At 41.7% G+C, this 18,845-nt stretch overlaps 1 protein-coding gene across 1 annotated transcript; it reads right to left on the bottom strand.

Moving 5' to 3' along the window:
- Positions 1 to 4,046: 4,046 nt before the first annotated feature.
- Positions 4,047 to 17,750, bottom strand: LOC138239428 (T-lymphocyte surface antigen Ly-9-like). Its single transcript, XM_069191349.1, has 9 exons — positions 17,617 to 17,750; positions 14,704 to 15,012; positions 14,217 to 14,477; positions 13,002 to 13,265; positions 11,640 to 11,903; positions 7,459 to 7,554; positions 6,514 to 6,538; positions 6,023 to 6,053; positions 4,047 to 4,748 (listed from the first exon to the last, which is right to left on the bottom strand). Exons 1-9 carry the CDS (start codon positions 17,651 to 17,653, stop codon positions 4,500 to 4,502), a joined length of 1,536 nt encoding a protein of 511 aa, XP_069047450.1. The 5' UTR covers positions 17,654 to 17,750; the 3' UTR covers positions 4,047 to 4,499.
- Between the last annotated feature and the right edge of the window lie 1,095 nt (positions 17,751 to 18,845).

Genomic DNA, 18,845 nt, shown 5'->3' on the forward strand with positions numbered 1-18,845 from the left:
CTGTAGCCGATATTCCTATTCTTTTCGGGGGTACAGCTCAAATACATTCTTATTGTGTAGTGAACACAATTGTGTAGCATTAGTCTACTTTTCCTGCTGCCGGAGCATCTTCCACTGCCCACATGTTTTTCAGTCATCATGTTCTGCTCAGTTTGGGTGAAAGCACAGCTGAACTGACTTGCTCTGAGATTAGTGTTTGAAATCTGCATCAGTATTTGGGGGATGTGACAGCACTCATCTCCAACCAGCACTCTCATTTCCTTAGCCAGGGAACTTAAAGCCAAAGTAATAAACACAATACCTTATTATTCATCAGCCTATTTTTTCACCAAAAACAATATTGACCAAAAACATACAAATAATTATGGAAATTACAATTTATTACCACAATGCCCTTGTTTAATTGAAGTCAATCTTTTTTAAATAACTGGGATGCTTTATATATACAAATTCAATTGCAGATTAAGTCTATGCCCAGTGATGTGAATAAATAGTGAAGAGTGAGAGAGCTGGGCTCTGCTGAGTACATCTATACTTCCTGATGTAAGAAGTTATTGAAGAGAGCAAGAAAACTGGACATGATGTAGTGAGTTATGAGTGTGACCCTTCCTGTGCCCAGTGAACTGTTAGTGCTCTAAGTGTGAGTATGATGAGTTAAGGGCTGTGTATGAGGCAAAAGACCAGAGAAGACCTGAAGGTGACAGGAGTGCCCTCAGTCTTCCCTGAAAGTGGTTAAAACAGAATGCTAGTACGCTGTGGCAGAATTGCTAACTGTATTGTCACTTTACCCATATATTCCTATATATGTTACATTGCCACTTCACAAAAGCCCAGTTCTGTAATTTATTAAGTCTTTTACTATGGGTCTGTTCTCAAGTGCAACACTGTACTGTAGTATGTGCAGTGCAATTGATTGATCAGGTGTTGTAAGGGGAATGTTAAAAGGGGAACTGCAATGTTATTTTTATCTTTTGGGATTCGAAAGAATTGTCATTGATGAGTGCATTTCAAACCACAATAAAAGTAAAATGTACTTTTACATTGGAGGTTAGAAAACCCCCAATTTACATCACAAAATAGATGTAATTTCCAATGGTATGTGCAGTGCCACAAAACTCAGTCTGCCCTGAAAGTGGTCAAACAGAATCCTAGAATGTTCTAGCAGAACTATTTTACTGTACTTTCACTTTACCCATTTATTCCAATATGTTACATTGCCACTTCACTAAACCCATTTTTTGTGTTGTTTACTTCAGTACAGTGTTTTATAGTGTATTTTAATCTATGGGCCTGTTCTCTACTCAACACTGTACTGTAGTATGTGCAATGTAATTAATTTATCGGCTGTTATAAAAGGAATTCCCCACAATGATGGTCTTACAGCCCTCAAGTCAGAATCTGCTGCACAACCTATACTTACTTCGCTTGAACATCACCTTACATTAGTCATTACAGTGACTAGGGAGCAGGAAGGGCCACATCACATCGCAATTCGTGCAAACTCTTGCTCTTGCCTGTGGTGAGACCAGGGGTTTGCGATGACATGACAAATTACAGTCCTTTCACAAAGTTCATGATTTTGTACTTAATTTGAAATTTGTAATTTTTTGCTATACTGTCAATGAATTTTATTTTGTTTCTGAGCTTTAATTACTGGTCTGTGAAACTGGGAAAGCAGTTCCTCTTACACGTTTTACTGTAGAGGCTGGAGTGTGGGCTTGTTTTCTGCCCGTCTAAAAGCTGATTCTGTCAGATCATTTCCTGTTCAAGCCTGCAGTGTGACCACTTCCCAATTCTGTTCACAGAAATAAACTGCTGCTGCCTTGATGGGGTCCAGTTAAACAGAAGTGGGTTCTTCCACACAAACGCACTGAGCTTTGCTATATATAGCAAATACATATATTTGCTATATATATATCATATGATATTTTAATAAAATATAAATATTGTAAATTTGTTTATTGTAAACTGCATACATCTGCTTCCTGTTGAAAAATAATATTGTAAAAACATTTACCACTTGCGAAAATAAATGTCCAGGTATAAACATGCATATTAGTAAAAACAAAAGACTGAAATATTATTCATTTAGCTAATTTTGTACACATATTAGAGCAAGAAATTTGATAAGCCTACTCTGAGTGAAGAACTTTGTTGAGCAATACAACAGCATCTGGGATCTGAACCCACAACCTTCCAATCTTGTATCTAGAGCCCTGTCCTCTCGTCCACAATACTGACACTGAAGGGTTTGGGGGTTAGATACCAGTGATCAGTGTCTCCTGGAAACTGTACTCGAGGGCCTGATGAGGGATCTGCTCATGGCCTGGGAAGGTAGGGAGAAATCAGCTCTGGCCTTGTTTATTAATTAACAAAGAATGAAGGAAAGCAGTGAATTCTGAGTTTTCACCAAGCTCAACATTTTGGATTTAGGCCAAAAGGTCCCAACCTGGTTTCATCAGACCATAAAAACACAGGGCTTCAGAATCGCCACAGTGCTGCTTGGCACACCTCTCACATGACTCAATCTGGGCTTTTTGGAGTTGTGGCTTTCTTCCTGCCCCTACAGCTCAGGCTTTTGCAGAGCCTGGGATAGTGTTGTGACATGTACACACTGACCAGTCTCTGTCAGAAAAGCCTTTAAGACCTTCAAAGAAAAACTCTTTGAGATGGACCAACCAGCAGAAGAGACCTAAATTTACAGCTGCTTTTGTTCTGAAAGCATCATAATCATTACACGTTTACACAGGTGGAGATGTTGTGTGATTTGGAAGGCTATTGGCTACATCAGGGCTAATCTACAATTGATAAAAGCCAACAATCCCTCACCTAAAACTAGTGTTGTAATTTACAGTACTCAGAGTACCTGGACTTGTGTTCTGTTGTTTGGTTTGCTATGAAAGAGCCATAACATTGTTCTTCTTTTTTTTCCTGTCTACTCTGAATCCTTCATCCTGATTACTGTATTGTATTATTGATTATTGTATTCTATACTGTCTCTGGGATGATTTTTCCTATGCAGTGTTGTAGGAAGGATTAATTTTAGGACACAGGAATATGGAAGCTCTTCACCTGTATTTACTGGAACTGTGTAGAGGTACAGTAGCTTGACTGACTTTCACCCCACCCAGATTCACTTGGAGAGGCTACTATCTAGTAAATTACCCCAAAACTTGACAATTTTACAATGTGTTTGAGCCACTGCAGCATCATAACTCTACAGAATAAATGTTTTCTTCAGCTTGTGTACATTTATCTTTTACCTGCATTCCTACTAAGGCTGGATTTGTTAAGGCGCATAAGAGAATAAGGCCCATACTGGTAACCAGTTTGCTTGCCTCTGCTGTCTGTCTGGGTCTCAAGGTCCTCTGTCATTCTTACCACATGCTGGATTTTAACCCTTCACCTCCTGCACCAGCTCTGTAAGTAGGCTGACTTCGTGATCTACCAGAGGTTCAGAATGAGAGCAATTGTCTGTTATGTAGACCATTTTTACTGCTTCAAGGACAAGATCAAACCACTTGGATTATAGGCTGTTGTGACCAACTCAAGGACAGGATAGGACCAGGGAAGCTGAGTAAATCTTCCAGAGAATGCTCTACATCTGATTATCTTATTTTGTAAAGAATGGGGTACTGTGATGTGAAGTTAAACATGGTGATACCCTCCAACACACCTCATGTTATAAAATGAACATTAACCTATGATGTTCACCAAATAATGAATCAAGAACATGCCTCAGGATGTTAAAAGATGTGTTTCTACACCCTGAATTCCCAAGAGGCAGATTGCACTTCATATCCAGATCCCAAACAGCTTCAGTATTATTCCCTGAAAATAAGAACATGATGGAGACAGCTACACACTGATGGATGATGATGGTTTTAGTGATCTAAAACTAGGTCATGAAAAGGCTGAATGGATTCTGATGGCAGTGGGCAAGCCTTTCCACGTTGAGTGTGTTGCTTAGGTTTCATTGTGTCAACAAAAAACGTTTGAGGAGGAATTGTTTGGTCTCACCAATGAAAAATCTCAGTGAAGATCTGTTCAGATCAGTTTTTTTATTAAAATCACACTGATGTAAAGAACATAAGTAAATGATGTTGGTCCATAAAGCAAAGAGACCCAGCAGCTTGCTGATATGCATTCAATGCAGCAGTGACAGAGGTGTTCAGCCCCTGGAAGAGACACTTCTGTAACGTATTTCTACAAAGTTCGCAAAACATAAAAAAAACATGGACTAAAAAATATATTGAGGCACATATGAAAACCCAGTGAAAATTGTGGATGTATCCACTTTCTTTATATCTGACTGGGTTTCTTTCGACTGTGTTGTCTCAGTGGACAAGAACAGATTCCCGTTCTCCTCAGGTTTTCTTGTAAAAATGAGATGACAGTGAGACACACTGTACCCAAGTAGAAAAGAACAGGGGACTGATCTCACCATGTCATTCACTAGACAATGAGAGTGATACAGAAACCTGACTGTGTGCTGCATCTCAGTAGTACAGGACTGCATCCTGCGCTCTCCTGGTCTTCCTCCTGAAGTTCACCCTGGCATACTCTGTGCACTCGCTGGCCAGGGTTCCAGCAGCAGGAGGGGGTTCTGGTGCGTAATGGCTCCCCTGCATCCTCCCTCCACCCGTTACCTCTGCATACACTGTGTGGTCCTCTCCAGCAGGGGGCACTGAGGTGGGCTTTTTCAGTCTCTTCATGTCCAAAGCTGCATAGGTCACCTCTGCTGGACCCTGCAGGGCCCCCAAACACAGAGAAATAAAGGAGATAATCACTGCACAATTCAGAAGATTCTGAATTTAGATAATCATTCCACAATTCAGAAGAACACTGATTCAAATCTTGAATGGTCTTCTGGTCTCCACTATTTCAGAGCCCGGCAGTGAGACGGCCCTAGAGGGCCCAGAGAGTCCGTGAATAGGAGCAGAACCAAGACCAGACCCACAGCTGCTCTTTACCCAGAGAGCTGTGGGCTGAGAGAACACACTGAATGTCGCTCCACTCAGGCTGGCTCTCTGGGATCCCTCAAGCAAGACTGGATGAGAGTCTAGGATTGTTGGTCCACTTAGTGATCAAAGAAAAAAAGGAGTCAAGGGAGCATCATTCCTGTCCCGTCACTGATGTTAGTATACAAAACACCTGAAGAGGCTCCAAAACACCTTTTTTCTAGTGTGTAATTAACCTGTAATTAACCTACACTTAATGTGAAACAGTTCCCCTCTGTAACCCTAAGTGTGAGAGGTGTGATAGTGCAAGGTATTATGGTATTATTGCACTGGCTGCTAGGAGTCTGGTCCCGAGAAGACTGTAGGACTCTGATATCTGGTTGTGGCTGTCTGTGGATGCTGCCCTCAGATCAGATGAGTAATATGGTTCTCTCACTTTCACCATTGGTGATTGTTCTGCTGTGTTTTCACCTCTGCCTTCCTTTCTAAAACCCAGATGATCCTCAAGATGCTTGATATTGTAGTTCATTTATCACTGTTGATTTTGAAGATGTCCACTGGTTTGACTTGATCCATGTCTTTGATTACTTGATCCATGTCTTTGATTAAGTGAAACGCTTTGATCAGGCCATTTCAATCTTCAGTGTTCAGAAATTAAACAAAGTGAAGTTCATTCATCTTGCTAGTGTGAAACATCCCAGCGATGGTTCTTCTTAGGACTGATGCAGGAGCTCATTCCTGATGACGATCTTTCAATGCTCTTTCTTGAGCTCTTTTAAGGCAGATTTAGAAGATTTTGGTGATTTCTAAAGGAACGGATAGGGGTTTATTCCACGCTGAAAGGAAAATAAAAGAAACACAACGCTTCGGTTGTGGAGCCCTCTTCAGGTGTGTGTGAGAGAGGGGAACCTGCAGATAAATCTTTTATTTTGACCTTTGCCTGTTTCTCTCCAGTATAAAGTATAGAGTGTAGAGATCTCAATCCCTTAATGCCTGGATATCACAGTCAGGGTCCTAATCCAGAGTCTGTAATTAGAGCAGAGACCATGTACAGTACTTACACTTCCCAAAGCCCCATTGTTGGTAGGAGAACTGTGAAAAAAGACAAAAATAAAAAAAATATTTTATTAAATGAACATTTTTCCTTTAAACCACAATTCCTCTCAAAATAACAAACTGGGAATCACTGCATGAATGATGCTATAGGGAGCTCATAGCCCCCTCTCCAAATCCTGTCAAATTATCTAGTCACCCATCTGTCCATGTATCTTACAAGGAGATATTTCAGGGTCATGTTGTTTTTAAGAGCAAGAGCATTCTCTATGAATTATGGGATATATTAATATTAAATCTGGTCATTTCTACAGCATTTCCATTGCCACTTGCTTGGAATTAATATATACAAAGCACAATTAGACATTGCCTTTGAAAATTCTGCTTTCTAAGCTAATTCATATCAATATCAGGCAGAATACTGAAGCCAATTAGCCTTTTTTATTAAATAGTGAGCAAATGAATATGAACATTCTCTGTGTGACCTGTTACACTGTACCTGTCTTCATCTCTGGGCTTTTTACCTGTCAAGAGAAAAGAGACCTTAGTGAGTGATTCTGGAGAATGTAGCTTAACACACAGTTAAACAGCAATAGTCTGCAAGTGATCCTGAACACAGCAGTGTGAGGAGTGACAAGGGCTCTGGACTGGTGAGCTGCTGAGGGTTCACAGACCCTGAACACAGCAGTGTGAGGAGTGACAAGGGCTCTGGACTGGTGAGCTGCTGAGGGTTCACAGACCCTGAACACAGCAGTGTGAGGAGTGATAAGGGCTCTGGACTGGTGAGCTGCTGAGGGTTCACAGACCCTGAACACAGCAGTGTGAGGAGTGATAAGGGCTCTGGAATGGTGAGCTGCTGAGGGTTCACAGACCCTGAACACAGCAGTGTGAGGAGTGATAAGGGCTCTGGACTGGTGAGCTGCTGAGGGTTCACAGACCCTGAACACAGCAGTGTGAGGAGTGACAAGGGCTCTGGACTGGTGAGATGCTGAGGGTTAAGTGATCCTGAACACAACAGTGTGAGGAGCGACAAGGGTCTGGACTGGTGACTAGCTGTTGGTTCAGAGAGCCTGAACACAGAAGTGTGAGGGGTGACAAAGGCTCTCCTGAGTTGTAGGGGGGCCGGGACACATTGATCAAAGAAAGTACTTTTTATTTGTATGCTTGCCATTCTGTTGTTTTAGGAAACTGATTTCTTTTATAAAAGATCTCTAGGTTAAAGACAGTTTCTCCTGATAGGTTGATGTATTTTTTTATATAAATAGAGATTGTGGAATTTATATATAGAGAGAATTAACTATAGGTTTTATTCAGTTTGGTTTAGAAGACAGGTTTGTCTTTCTTGTTGGCCAGTGTAGGTGTTCAATGAACACATATCTTTGTGTTTTTGCTATATAAGTTTAATAAAACTTGTCCTTAGTAACATGATGATGATGATGATTACCTCGGAGTCTGCAGTACAGCACTAGAGCCACAATTCCCAAACACACAGCTCCTCCACCAGCTGCCCCAGCGTATAGCAGGACTTTGTCATCAGCCCCTGTAACACAGAGACACATTACTGCAGCTCCTCTCCAGACACCCACACTTTGACTGTCTTCAGGCCTGACAGATACAGTCACCCCCATGTTTGTCACTTTGGTTTGTTGCCGGTAGGTCATCCTGGTGTGTACACAGCCAATATAGCTACATGGATCCCAGGGCAGGCCCATGCAGCTTAAAGACTCTGGGTCTGGGGAAAACTTGCTTTTAGCTTGTGCAAGTTTCACAGGTGGCCATGGATGTCCATTATGCTTCAGAATTTGGTGGGAAGAACAAAGATGAGCCAAGAGGGTTCTGAAATAATTTTATGGACAGATGAGCCCATGGTGAAGGCAAGGTCATGATGGCTACCTTTGGAACTGGTTCACTCATCTTTATTGAGGAGTTTGGATGTTTTCATACTTGCTATGAGGTGCTTTAAGATGTAGCATGTCAATCCAGTGCAAAAGGGTTCATAAGGAGAAACAATCAAAAAATCTTAGAGTGGCCAAATCCATCTCCAGATAAAATACAATTTAGCAGCATTTTATACTTGGAAAAAAATGTCAGGACAGAGCCTAAGAACAGGCAGGAACTCTTAGAAGCTGCATCTTTTCTTATCACACATATCATTCAGTGAGCTGAGTGGGTAACAGACTTAGTGCAGTTATTGACTCAAATGTCTATTTCACCTGCTATTTTACCTATCCGTATTAAGATCAAGATTACAGAAAAGGTTTTGACTTTGTTGCCCCAATACTTTTGGAGGGCACTGTAAAGCCAGGAATTATTCGTTTATTTTTTAATAATTTAAAATTTTATACATATGATTTTCATAAAACTGAAAAAAGATGGACGATGTTATGCCAATTATTTGGTAGGTGAATTTATTGCAAAAATTATTGCAGAATACATTTTAAAAGAAGCCAGTCCATCACAGGACTCACACAGTCACAGACTCTCACCAGGACCAGTTATATCGTTTGGAAACCCTCACAAACACGGTGAGAACGTACAAACTCCACACATATAGCAGCACTGCAAGTCTGGGGTTTAGTTGGCTGGCAGGTTTCTCTTTTTTTGCAATATTTAAAAGTATCTAACAAACATGTTGCCTTGTCTGTGCCCATTTCATGAAAATGTTTACTGTTAATATTAAATATTGAAAATTGCATGTTGTACAGCATGTTTAGAATGTAATAGGGCTGATTTCCAATTACCAGAAGTTTAGTTGCCTTGTTCTGAATCACAGACAATGACAGCAATATGGTGCCATGCATGCATTGAAACCTAATCCTTTTGTGATGTAAATTGGAAGCTGTACACTTACTGTGTACTAGATAGTTTTCTTATACTTTGAAATTCACCCATCATTGTCGATTTGTTATATCCCTGATATCTAAAAACAGGGTTGCAGTTCCTCTTTAACACTGACTGAGACAGAAAGGTTAATACAGTCCAGACACACTGACTGGACACTACAGGACATTAACACTGCACTGAGAGAGAGGGGTTAATACAGTCCAGACACACTGACTGGACACTACAGGACATTAACACTGCACTGAGAGAGAGGGGTTAATACAGTCCAGACACACTGACTGGACACTCCAGTACATTAACACTGCACTGAGAGAGAGGGGTTAATACAGACCAGACACACTGACTGAACACTACAGGACATTAACACTGCACTGAGAGAGAGGGGTTAATACAGTCCAGACACACTGACTGGACACTACAGGACATTAACACTGCGCTGAGAGAGAGGGGTTAATACAGTTCAGACACACTGACTGGACACTCCAGTACATTAACACTGCACTGAGAAGGGGTTAATACAGTCCAGACACACTGACTGGACACTCCAGTACAACATCACTGTATTATTACTGTATCTTTTTTCACAATCAGAAGCTGAGTTTATAGAAGAGCTCTGTACACAATAAGCAAGACAGTCCTGTAGTAGCAGTTGTTTCTGTCCCTGTACGTCTCTCCAGTAGATCATGTGAAACTGCTAACCTGTTCTTCCCAGAAGCTAAGTCGTTGCCTTATTCTTTAAGGAAAAATGGGTTTGTGAGTGAACAATATATTGTCAACAGTCATTGACAAATCCACCATTAAATCTATTAAAATTAGGTTTTAACAGCTGTCAGTTTGAAGAGCTGTTGTAAAGCCTTGAATCAGAATATAGTGACCTGTGGAAGGTTAAACAGAAATTCAGGAGGAGGTCAAACTATAATCACTCCCACATCTGCTCAGCTGAAACAGGAATTAAAACATTTATTCAGCCTTCAGTACTGTAGCAGAGGATGAAGCTGAAAAGTATTACATTTAAATAACAGAACTGCAGAGCAACAGTGTTCTTATCAACAAGAACAACAAACTGTCTTTGCTGGAAATCTGCAAACTCCAAGCAAGTGATGATGAACTTCCTAACTTGAGAAAACACATTGATCGTGGCATCCTTGTTTAGTACAGTGTACTGTTTTGATCACTTATTTTCAGGTCAGTCTAGGGAAACTGGGGCCAGGAAGCAGCTAACTGGCTGAATGTAGACTACACTTTTCGGGTAAAGGCAAATCCACAGGTGTGGCATCTCCAAACACTGCTGTGTCAAGCTGCTTCCATGCTTAGAGATACTGTAGGTCCAGTCACTGACATCGTAGGGGAAAATACCTCCAGGAACAAACAAGAATCTGCCCCCCATTAAAAGGGCCACAGTGATAGTGAGTTATTAGACAGTTCTGTTTACAGTCTTGTTCTGTGTGTTGCAGACCTCTCTGAGCAAATGGACTAACTCCTGTCAGTGCTGGGATGAACAGGATTAGACATGATTTATTGGCTCATACTGGAACATACAACATACAAAATAGTAGGCGGATGAATCTGGAGGAGGATTTGGCTGAACTAGGAAACTAATTACTCAGTAAACTAGTTTAATTTAGCTAATAACTAAATAATTGAAAATGACATTATTTAGCATTTATAATGTTGAAAGCATGACCTTGTGAGGAGGCAGTAGATTCAGACAAGATGGAGATTGTGGTCTGAGCCACAATCCCCAGAATGCTTTGTGGACTGAGCTACCGTCCTCAGGTGGAGCTTAAAAACCTGCCGTTGGGGACTAAGGTCAGATCCTACATGCTGCGAATTCACCCCAGTGAAGAAATGTGCAGGAAGTGACCAGCCAGGGGACCAAGAAAGCTTGTGAGTTTTAAGAAGCCATTTAAGGGTTTTGTAAAACTCTCAAAGAGCCGTAGCTGCTTGATCATTATCAGAGAGGGGCTTTGAAGAGGTCCAAGCAAAAGCTCAATGTTCTCTTTGAGATTCTGCCTAGACTCAAAGTCTGTCTTCAAAGGCCCATAGGCTGTAGTTTGTGTTCTGGAATTTACTTTGTCTCACACTGTAAATAAAAGAGCCACTTCTCTTTAACTCAGAGCTGCTTTACATCTTGTTTACCTGGACAGTAAAGCTACCTAGCAATGTTCCTGGTCATGACAACACTTTCTGTCAGTCAGAACAGGAGGATGATGAAGAGAGAATGATAGTTTTATTTAGCTGATTGGACTTTGACAGACTTGACAAAAGACAGTATGTGTTGTGTTGTGCTGTGTAGTGCTGAATAGTGTTGTGTTGTTCAATCCAACCACCGGGGCAGCAGAAACGATTTTAGTTTTACAGAAAACATCTGTTGCATACAGTAGATTGACACAGCTTTTCTGTTAAGCGATACAAGTAGGATTTTCACTCCTTCAAGCAAGACAATTCAAAACCAAGCAGTGCACAAGAAAAACAATATGGAGATTGGAGATTGGATGTAGGACTTGGAGAATGGCTCTGTAAACAAGAAACAAGCCTTTCACATTGTGGCCTCTGTTTCTGTATTCAGATTAACTTACCCGAGCAGTCACTGTGATATCTGTGAGTGTGACTGTCTCAGTGCTAAGAGGTGAAACCAGGCAGCGATAAAAAGGAAAATGATTCTGTATTGCACTACACAAGTAAAACCCAACAAATATACATAGCACACAAACAGGTACTAACTGGTCTCATTGCAGCATTGTACAGTACAAGTTGATTTATTTGACTACAGTATCTCACCAAAGCAGTGCTCCTCAGGTCTGACTGGGACTGTCTCATTGCTGACTGGGTTACTGGCCACACAGCTGTAGGAGTGAGAGAGTCCTTCTGTCTCCAGAGGGAGAGTCAGGGGGGTGTTGAGATCAGGGTTGCTGGTGTGGTTGAGTGTCTCTCCCTCTCTCTGCCAGGACAGGGTCACCTCTCTCCCGTTACTCACAGAGCACAGCAGAGAGCAGCTCTCACTGCCCTGGGACACTCTGGACACCTGAGGTCTGGATACTCTGTCTGTAGAGACATGACCTGAACTGTAAACTCTGTCTGCAGAGAGACAACAGCAGACAGTACAGACCCAATTCTGGACCTGCTGACAAATTGCTGCAGTGCTCTGTACAAAGAATACAGAACACTGTGACACAAGTGATGCATAGCTTAAACACTGTAAGAGACAGGATTCTGTCAGACTGATTTTCATGCACACAGGGGACACAATGGAGACACTTACTGTCCTCTGTCAGTTTAAACACGGTGGACAAACTGACTGTCCACTGTCAGATTAAACACTGGACACAATGGACAAACTGACTGTTTTCTGAGAGGTTAAACACTGTGGACACAAAGGACACACTGACTGTCCAATGTCAGGTTAAATCTTGGACACAATGGACACACTGACTGTCCTCTGTCAGGTTAAACAGTGTGGACACAATGGAGACACTGACTGTCCACTATCAGGTTAAACACTATGGACAAACTGACTGTCCACTGTCAGATTAAACACTGGACACAATGGACACACTGACTGTAGTCTGTCAGGTTAAACTCTGTGGACACAATGGAGACACTTACTGTTCTCTGTCAGGTAAAACTCTGTGGACACAACAAACACACTGACTGTCCACTGTCAGGTTAAATACTGTGGACACAATGGAGACACTGACTGTCCACTATCAGGTTAAACACTATGGATAGACTGACTGTCCACTGTCAGGTTAAACACTGGACACAATGGACTGTCAGGTTAAACTCTGTGGACACAAATGACACCCTGACTGGACACTGTCAGGTTAAATTCTGTGGACACAATGGAGACACTGACTGTCCACTATCAGGTTAAACACTATGGACAGACTGACTGTCCACTGTCAGGTTAAACACTGGACACAATGGACTGTCAGGCCGAACACTGTGGACTCAAATGACACCCTGATTGTTCACTATCAGGTTAAACACTGTGGACACAATGGAGACAATGACTGTCCACTGTCACATTAAACACTGTTTCAGACATTACTCTTTCACAGTAAATTTAATGCACAAAGGGGAAATAAAGTGATACAGTCTGGCAAATACTGTCATGAATTTTAATAAACTACCGTGTCTCACCGAGGCAGTGATCCTCAGGTCTGACTGGGAGTGTCTCAGTGCTGACTGGGTTAGAGGCCACACAGCTGTAGGAGTGAGAGAGTCCTTCTGTCTCCAGAGGGAGAGTCAGGGTGGTGTTGAGATCAGGGTTGCTGGTGTTTGTCAGTGTTTCTCCCTCTCTCTGCCAGGACAGGGTCACCTCTCTCCCGTTACTCACAGAGCACACCAGAGAGCACCTGTCACTGACCTGAGACACTCTGGACACCTGAGGCTTGGAGACTCTGTCTATAGAGACATGACTTGAAATGTAAACTCTGTCTGCAGAGAGACAAGTGATGCATAGCTTAAACACTGTAAGAGACAGGATTCTGTCAGACTGATTTTCATGCACATAGGGGACACAATGTAGACACTGACTGTCCTCTGTCAGGTATAACACTCTGAACACAAATGACGCTCCGACTGTCCTCTGTCAGGCCGAACACTGTGGACTCAAATGACACCCTGATTGTTCACTATCAGGTTAAACACTGTGGACACAATGGAGACAATGACTATCCTCTGTCAAGTTAAACGCTGTGGACAAACTGACTGTCCACTGTCATATTAAACACGGTGGACACAAATGACACCCTTATTGTCCTCTGTCAGGTTAAACAGTGTGGACACAATGGAGACACTGACTGTCCACTGTCAGGTTAAACACTATGGACAAACTGACTGTCCACTGTCAGATTAAACACTGGACACAATGGACACACTGACTGTAGTCTGTCAGGTTAAACTCTGTGGACACAATGGAGACACTTACTGTCCTCTGTCAGGTAAAACTCTGTGGACACAATGAACACACTGACTGTCCACTGTCGGGTTAAATACTGTGGACACAATGGAGACACTGACTGTCCACTATCAGGTTAAACACTATGGACACACTGACTGTCCACTGTCAGGTTAAACACTGGACACAATGGACTGTCAGGTTAAACTCTGTGGACACAAATGACACCCTGACTGGACACTGACAGGTTAAACACTGTGAACCCAATGGACACACTGATTTTCCACTGTTAATTTAAACACTGAGGACACAATGGCGACATTGCCTGTCCACTGTCACATTAAACACTGTTTCAGACATTACTCTTTCACAGCAAATTTAATGCACAAAGGGGAAATGAAGTGACTCAGTCTGGCAGCTACTATCATGAATTTTATTCAACTACTGTATCTTACCAAAGCAGTGCTCCTCAGGTGTGACTGGGACTGTCTCATTGCTGACTGGGTTAGAGGCCACACAGCTGTAGGAGTGAGAGAGTCCTGTCTCCAGAGGGAGAGTCAGGGGGGTGTTGAGATCAGGGTTGCTGGTGTGGTTGAGTGTCTTCCCCTCTCTCTGCCAGGACAGGGTCACCTCTCTCCCGTTACTCACAGAGCACAGCAGAGAGCAGCTCTCACTGCCCTGGGACACTCTGGACACCTGAGGCTTGGACACTCTGTCTGTAGAGACATGAACTGAAATGTAAACTCTGCAGAGAACAACAGCATACAGTACAGACCTAATTCTTCACCTGCTGACAAAAAGCTGCGGTGCTCTGTACACAGAATACAGAACACTGTGGACACAAGTGATATACTGACTGACCACTGTCAGGTTAAACACTGTTAGAGACAGGACTCTTTCAGAGTGAATTTCATGCACACATGGGATACAGGGGATACTCACTGAACACTGTCAGGTTAAAGGTGGAATTCTTCTGGGTATCCAGGCTCTGCACTGTATAAACCCCACTGTCATTTGTTCTCAGATCCCAGATTTGGAAGAATCCACATTGATTGTCCCAGGTCACTCTGTCTTTGAAGTCTGGTTGAGTGTTAGTTATCGTCCCATTAAATACTTCTGCAACCGTGCGGACAGTAGCACTATCTCCTTGTTTTAGATCTATGAACTGTGACACTTGGACACTTGGAAACGTGACAGACTCTCCCACAATGCCTTTCACTTCCCGCTGCAGAGTGGGAGACAGTTGTGTCCCTGTGGAGGAGAGAGAAGCAGGTGAGACTTTCTGTTTATTCTGAACAAGCTTTAAAAACATTCAAATATTGTTTCTCTGTTTTTAATAATAATGTACTGTATATAATGCTCCAGTGAAACTTAAATTTATATTCATTTTGTTGTACTGGGTTAATTGTTTTAACTAACAAAATAAGTATCCATCAGATGAAAAATATGGTCCTGACGCTTGCGATGCAGCAAATTATAAATAATGATAATGTCACCCCTTACAGTCATGGAAGTACAGACTGATGCTGTGGGCTCACATACTGTAGTGTCAGTGACTGGGAAGGGGAGGCTCCTTGGGTGACCACATAAAGAAGACTGGGGAAGGGGGAAAGATGACATAACAAAGATGGACTGGGGCTCAAGGTGCAGTGGTCAAGATGCTCAACCACAAACAGCAGAGAAAAGGAGATAGGGGAGAGAAGGTTTTGCAGAAGAGAGAAGAAAGTGAAAACAGAGAGAAGAAGCAGTTACAGCTGATTAAATTTCCAGCAAAGGTGGATGACATCAGAACTAGAAGAGAAAAGCTCACAACATGAGAGGTGCAAACAATTGTTTTCTGTGGATAATCTGAGGTTGAAGAGCTGCTTGATCGAGATGTGGCAACAAACAACTCCTGTCCTGGCTTGAAGGAGGTGAATATGTAAAGGACTTAGTAAAGCCAAGTGTGAGAAACATCATGTCACCATTGAGACTCACACATAGAGTGTCTTGGAAAAGATGCTCAGAGTATTGTGTGCTTCCAGCAAGTAGGAGAGTGAACGTGTGAGGCTACAATTTGAACTCTACCCACCTCACACACCTGACACACCTAATATCAAAGTCAATATGCTTTAGTATCAGGTTCATTTTCAAACTTATGAAACAGCCTGACGGATCCTGTTACTGTACATGAATAGTTTGTGAAAATTTACCGCACTTAATGGAGTTTATAGCAGAGGTTCAGGAGGAAGGTTTGATTCTAATCTCGCCTTCTACTGTCTTCTGGATATCCCTTTGTGATTGTCTCTCACACTAGCATGTATTCTGGGCAGAGACGGGCTTCTTCGAGAGAACTTACATTTGTTGCTCTTGTGCTCCTCTAGTTTTCTTCTTTTAGCTTCAGTATCATCATCCTCATGCTCTCTGCCTTTACTAGCACAATCAAATTCAGTGATCTGAATACATCCTCCATGCTAGGAGTAGTTTTCTCATTGCATAAGACCAGCATGGAAAATAACCAACACGCTGTACCGGCCATGGTGTCTGCTCTTTCTTCTAGTGCTTCTGATTTTATTTCTTGCCTTGGAACCCTAGGGCTGCTTCCTCGCCCCTTCCTGTGTCTCTTCTGAAATCTCTGTTTGCACTGTATTCTTCTCCACTGGTTGAGCTCCTAGCCACTGCACTTACTGTATCATGGTTGTTTCATCTGTCCTCCAGCCCCAGTCCTCCTTCCACGTCAGTGCAGTCACTCTTGAGCTACCGAAGGCCAGCCTGAGGGTCCATAATTCATAATCTACCTAATCTTACTGCCCAAAGGGGAGAGGGGAAAAACCAATAGGCCTACAGCCCCAGAGGGTTATTTTCTCCCCTGGGCGAATTTACTTTTCTCTCCGTCATGCCCAGATTGCTACATCTCTGTCTTCGTTTCATAATGACTTCACTGTCTACGACTAGTAGAGCAATCGGTGAAGTACAAAAAACCTTTTAACATAACAAAGTAAGATTGATAGATATAATACACAAAGATGGAATTTATAACAGACATTTGGGAGGAAGGTTAGATCTTAATCTCACACATTTCTGCTCGCCTATGTACAGTATACAGAATAAATCATGCGCCCAGGTCTTCCCTTAGTTTTTCTCTCTCACCCCCCCTCCACCATCAATAGTGAGGGGGTTGGGGCAGCCTTGTCCTCATGGCTGGACTGCCATTCCCACATGTGGGTGAGACACTCCAAATACTCTACCCTTACATACAGTATTCATCCCTCTATCACATTCACTTGGCTCGAACTGGAGTAATGAAAAATCTGTTGTCACAAAATTAATTTAAACTGAACAGAGCATACATCCAACATTAATCATACTGTACATTAAACTCACTTTAGTTTACTGTCGGCTGCTAGAAATACAAAGATATTTATGTGCAGAGTAAGTAAGAAACTGGAGGACCAGAACTAGATCAGTCGGCTGGAGAAAAAGAACCAACTCTTTACTTAGACATTCACAGATCCAGACATTGTGGTTAGACAATAATTTGACTTATTTGGGCAAATCAAAGTTTAAATTAAAAAAATATTTATAATATTACAGAATGCAGGGATATAAAAATGCCCTCGAAATATGAATTGTTCTTAGTAAGTGAAGCGGTTATTAGCAGTTAAAGCAGTTTCAATGTAAAACTACTTATATGTAGTTTTTCTACTGTTAAAAAACAACAAAGAAGTCCAAATTGTTTACCTAAAATATTACATAGTAGCTTTTGAAATAAAAATTGTAAAATGTCATGAAAATCTGTATTTTAAATGAGTGCTATGACTATTGCTACTTCTTGCTCTGCTGCTATTGCTAACAACAACAATAATGAGCTCTTACCGGAGATCCAGCAGACATACAGCAGAATAACAATCATTGTATCAAATGTATATGTGACTCCAGCACAGTTCTCTACACAGACACTAAGCTTAGTAACCCCAGGGGAACAGAGCTCCCACTGCACTTCTGCTTTCTGTAACCTGCTCTCCGCTCTGCAGACTCCTCCTTCACTTGCTGTCACGATACATTTCTGTCAGAAATATGTTTATGTACCATGTGTAGATGCAACGGGACCGCAAAACCTCCTACTTTACAGTCAAACAATTTGTATTTATGATTATGAGGTTAATATGAATAATAAATATTGTATAGTACACTGTAATTTTTATTTTACAGTATATTCATTTATACTTCCAATTAAATATGGCAGAGCTATCGTCTCCTTAAACAGATCAAATGTTTCCGTAAGCTTCAGAACTCATCTTACTGCCAGCATCATTAGTTACGTCATCAATTAAACCGAGAGAGCCAGTTCCAGAGGTGACCATGCATGACCAGACCAGGACATAACCTCCACCATGCTTCACAGATGAGGTGTTGTTCTTGGAAGCATCTGCAGGTACTTTGGTTCTGCACTTCAACCTTTCCTTTACTGTGGTGAAGGTTTATCTAGGGCGGTGTCTCACTGTGCACACTTGTAGTCTTGTGCCCTTCATACTGTATGTGATATGTGCATTCTTCCTCTGCTCTGCAAGAGCTTAGGGTGTCCCATAAGGGTTCTCACAAGCGCCCCCAATGCGCCCTTAATGATCCCTTCTCTGAAGTCCGCATCAGAGTGGACTCCGCTGAAGGAGTCCTTCCTCGCAGAGTAGTGACGTTTCAGGAACTAGCCTGTAACAGCAGAGAGAAGTTGGGATGGAGAATAAAATGTTCACATCCTATTAAAATGAACTTTTTACATATTTGAAAATAATTTTATGTAGAAACTAAATTTCATTATGTTAGATTCATATATATTCTATCCACGAAGTGTTGACATAAAGCAATTGTTTTGTCATCTCATTTTGACTGAGGAATATTTGTTTTCCTACAGTATTTTGTACATGGAAAGACAAAATATTTTAACACTACAAAGCTTTCAAGTGTAGCCAAGTTTACATTATTTAGTTTACTTTGTTCACTTTGAATCAATCCTGTTTAACATGATATACTGACCTACTGTACAATACTTTGCACAAGATTTTGATGACAGGTTTGTGGAAAGTTTTAAAATGAATGTAATCTGTTCT

Source organism: Lepisosteus oculatus, chromosome 6 (genome assembly GCF_040954835.1).
Source record: "Lepisosteus oculatus isolate fLepOcu1 chromosome 6, fLepOcu1.hap2, whole genome shotgun sequence".
NCBI classification, from domain to species: Eukaryota; Metazoa; Chordata; class Actinopteri; order Semionotiformes; family Lepisosteidae; genus Lepisosteus; species Lepisosteus oculatus.

What these genes read in the sequence shown, in the direction of transcription:
- LOC138239428 (XM_069191349.1), bottom strand. Translation starts at nt 17,653, where the DNA reads ATGATTGTTATTCTGCTGTATGTCTGCTGGATCTCCG. An exon ending in ACCTGAGGATCACTGCCTCG is followed by an intron (nt 11,904 to 13,001) that starts GTGAGACACGGT and finishes ATGTCTCTACAG; the next exon opens with ACAGAGTATCCAGACCTCAG. An exon ending in AAGCCCAGAGATGAAGACAG is followed by an intron (nt 6,054 to 6,513) that starts GTACAGTGTAAC and finishes CTTTTTTCACAG; the next exon opens with TTCTCCTACCAACAATGGGG.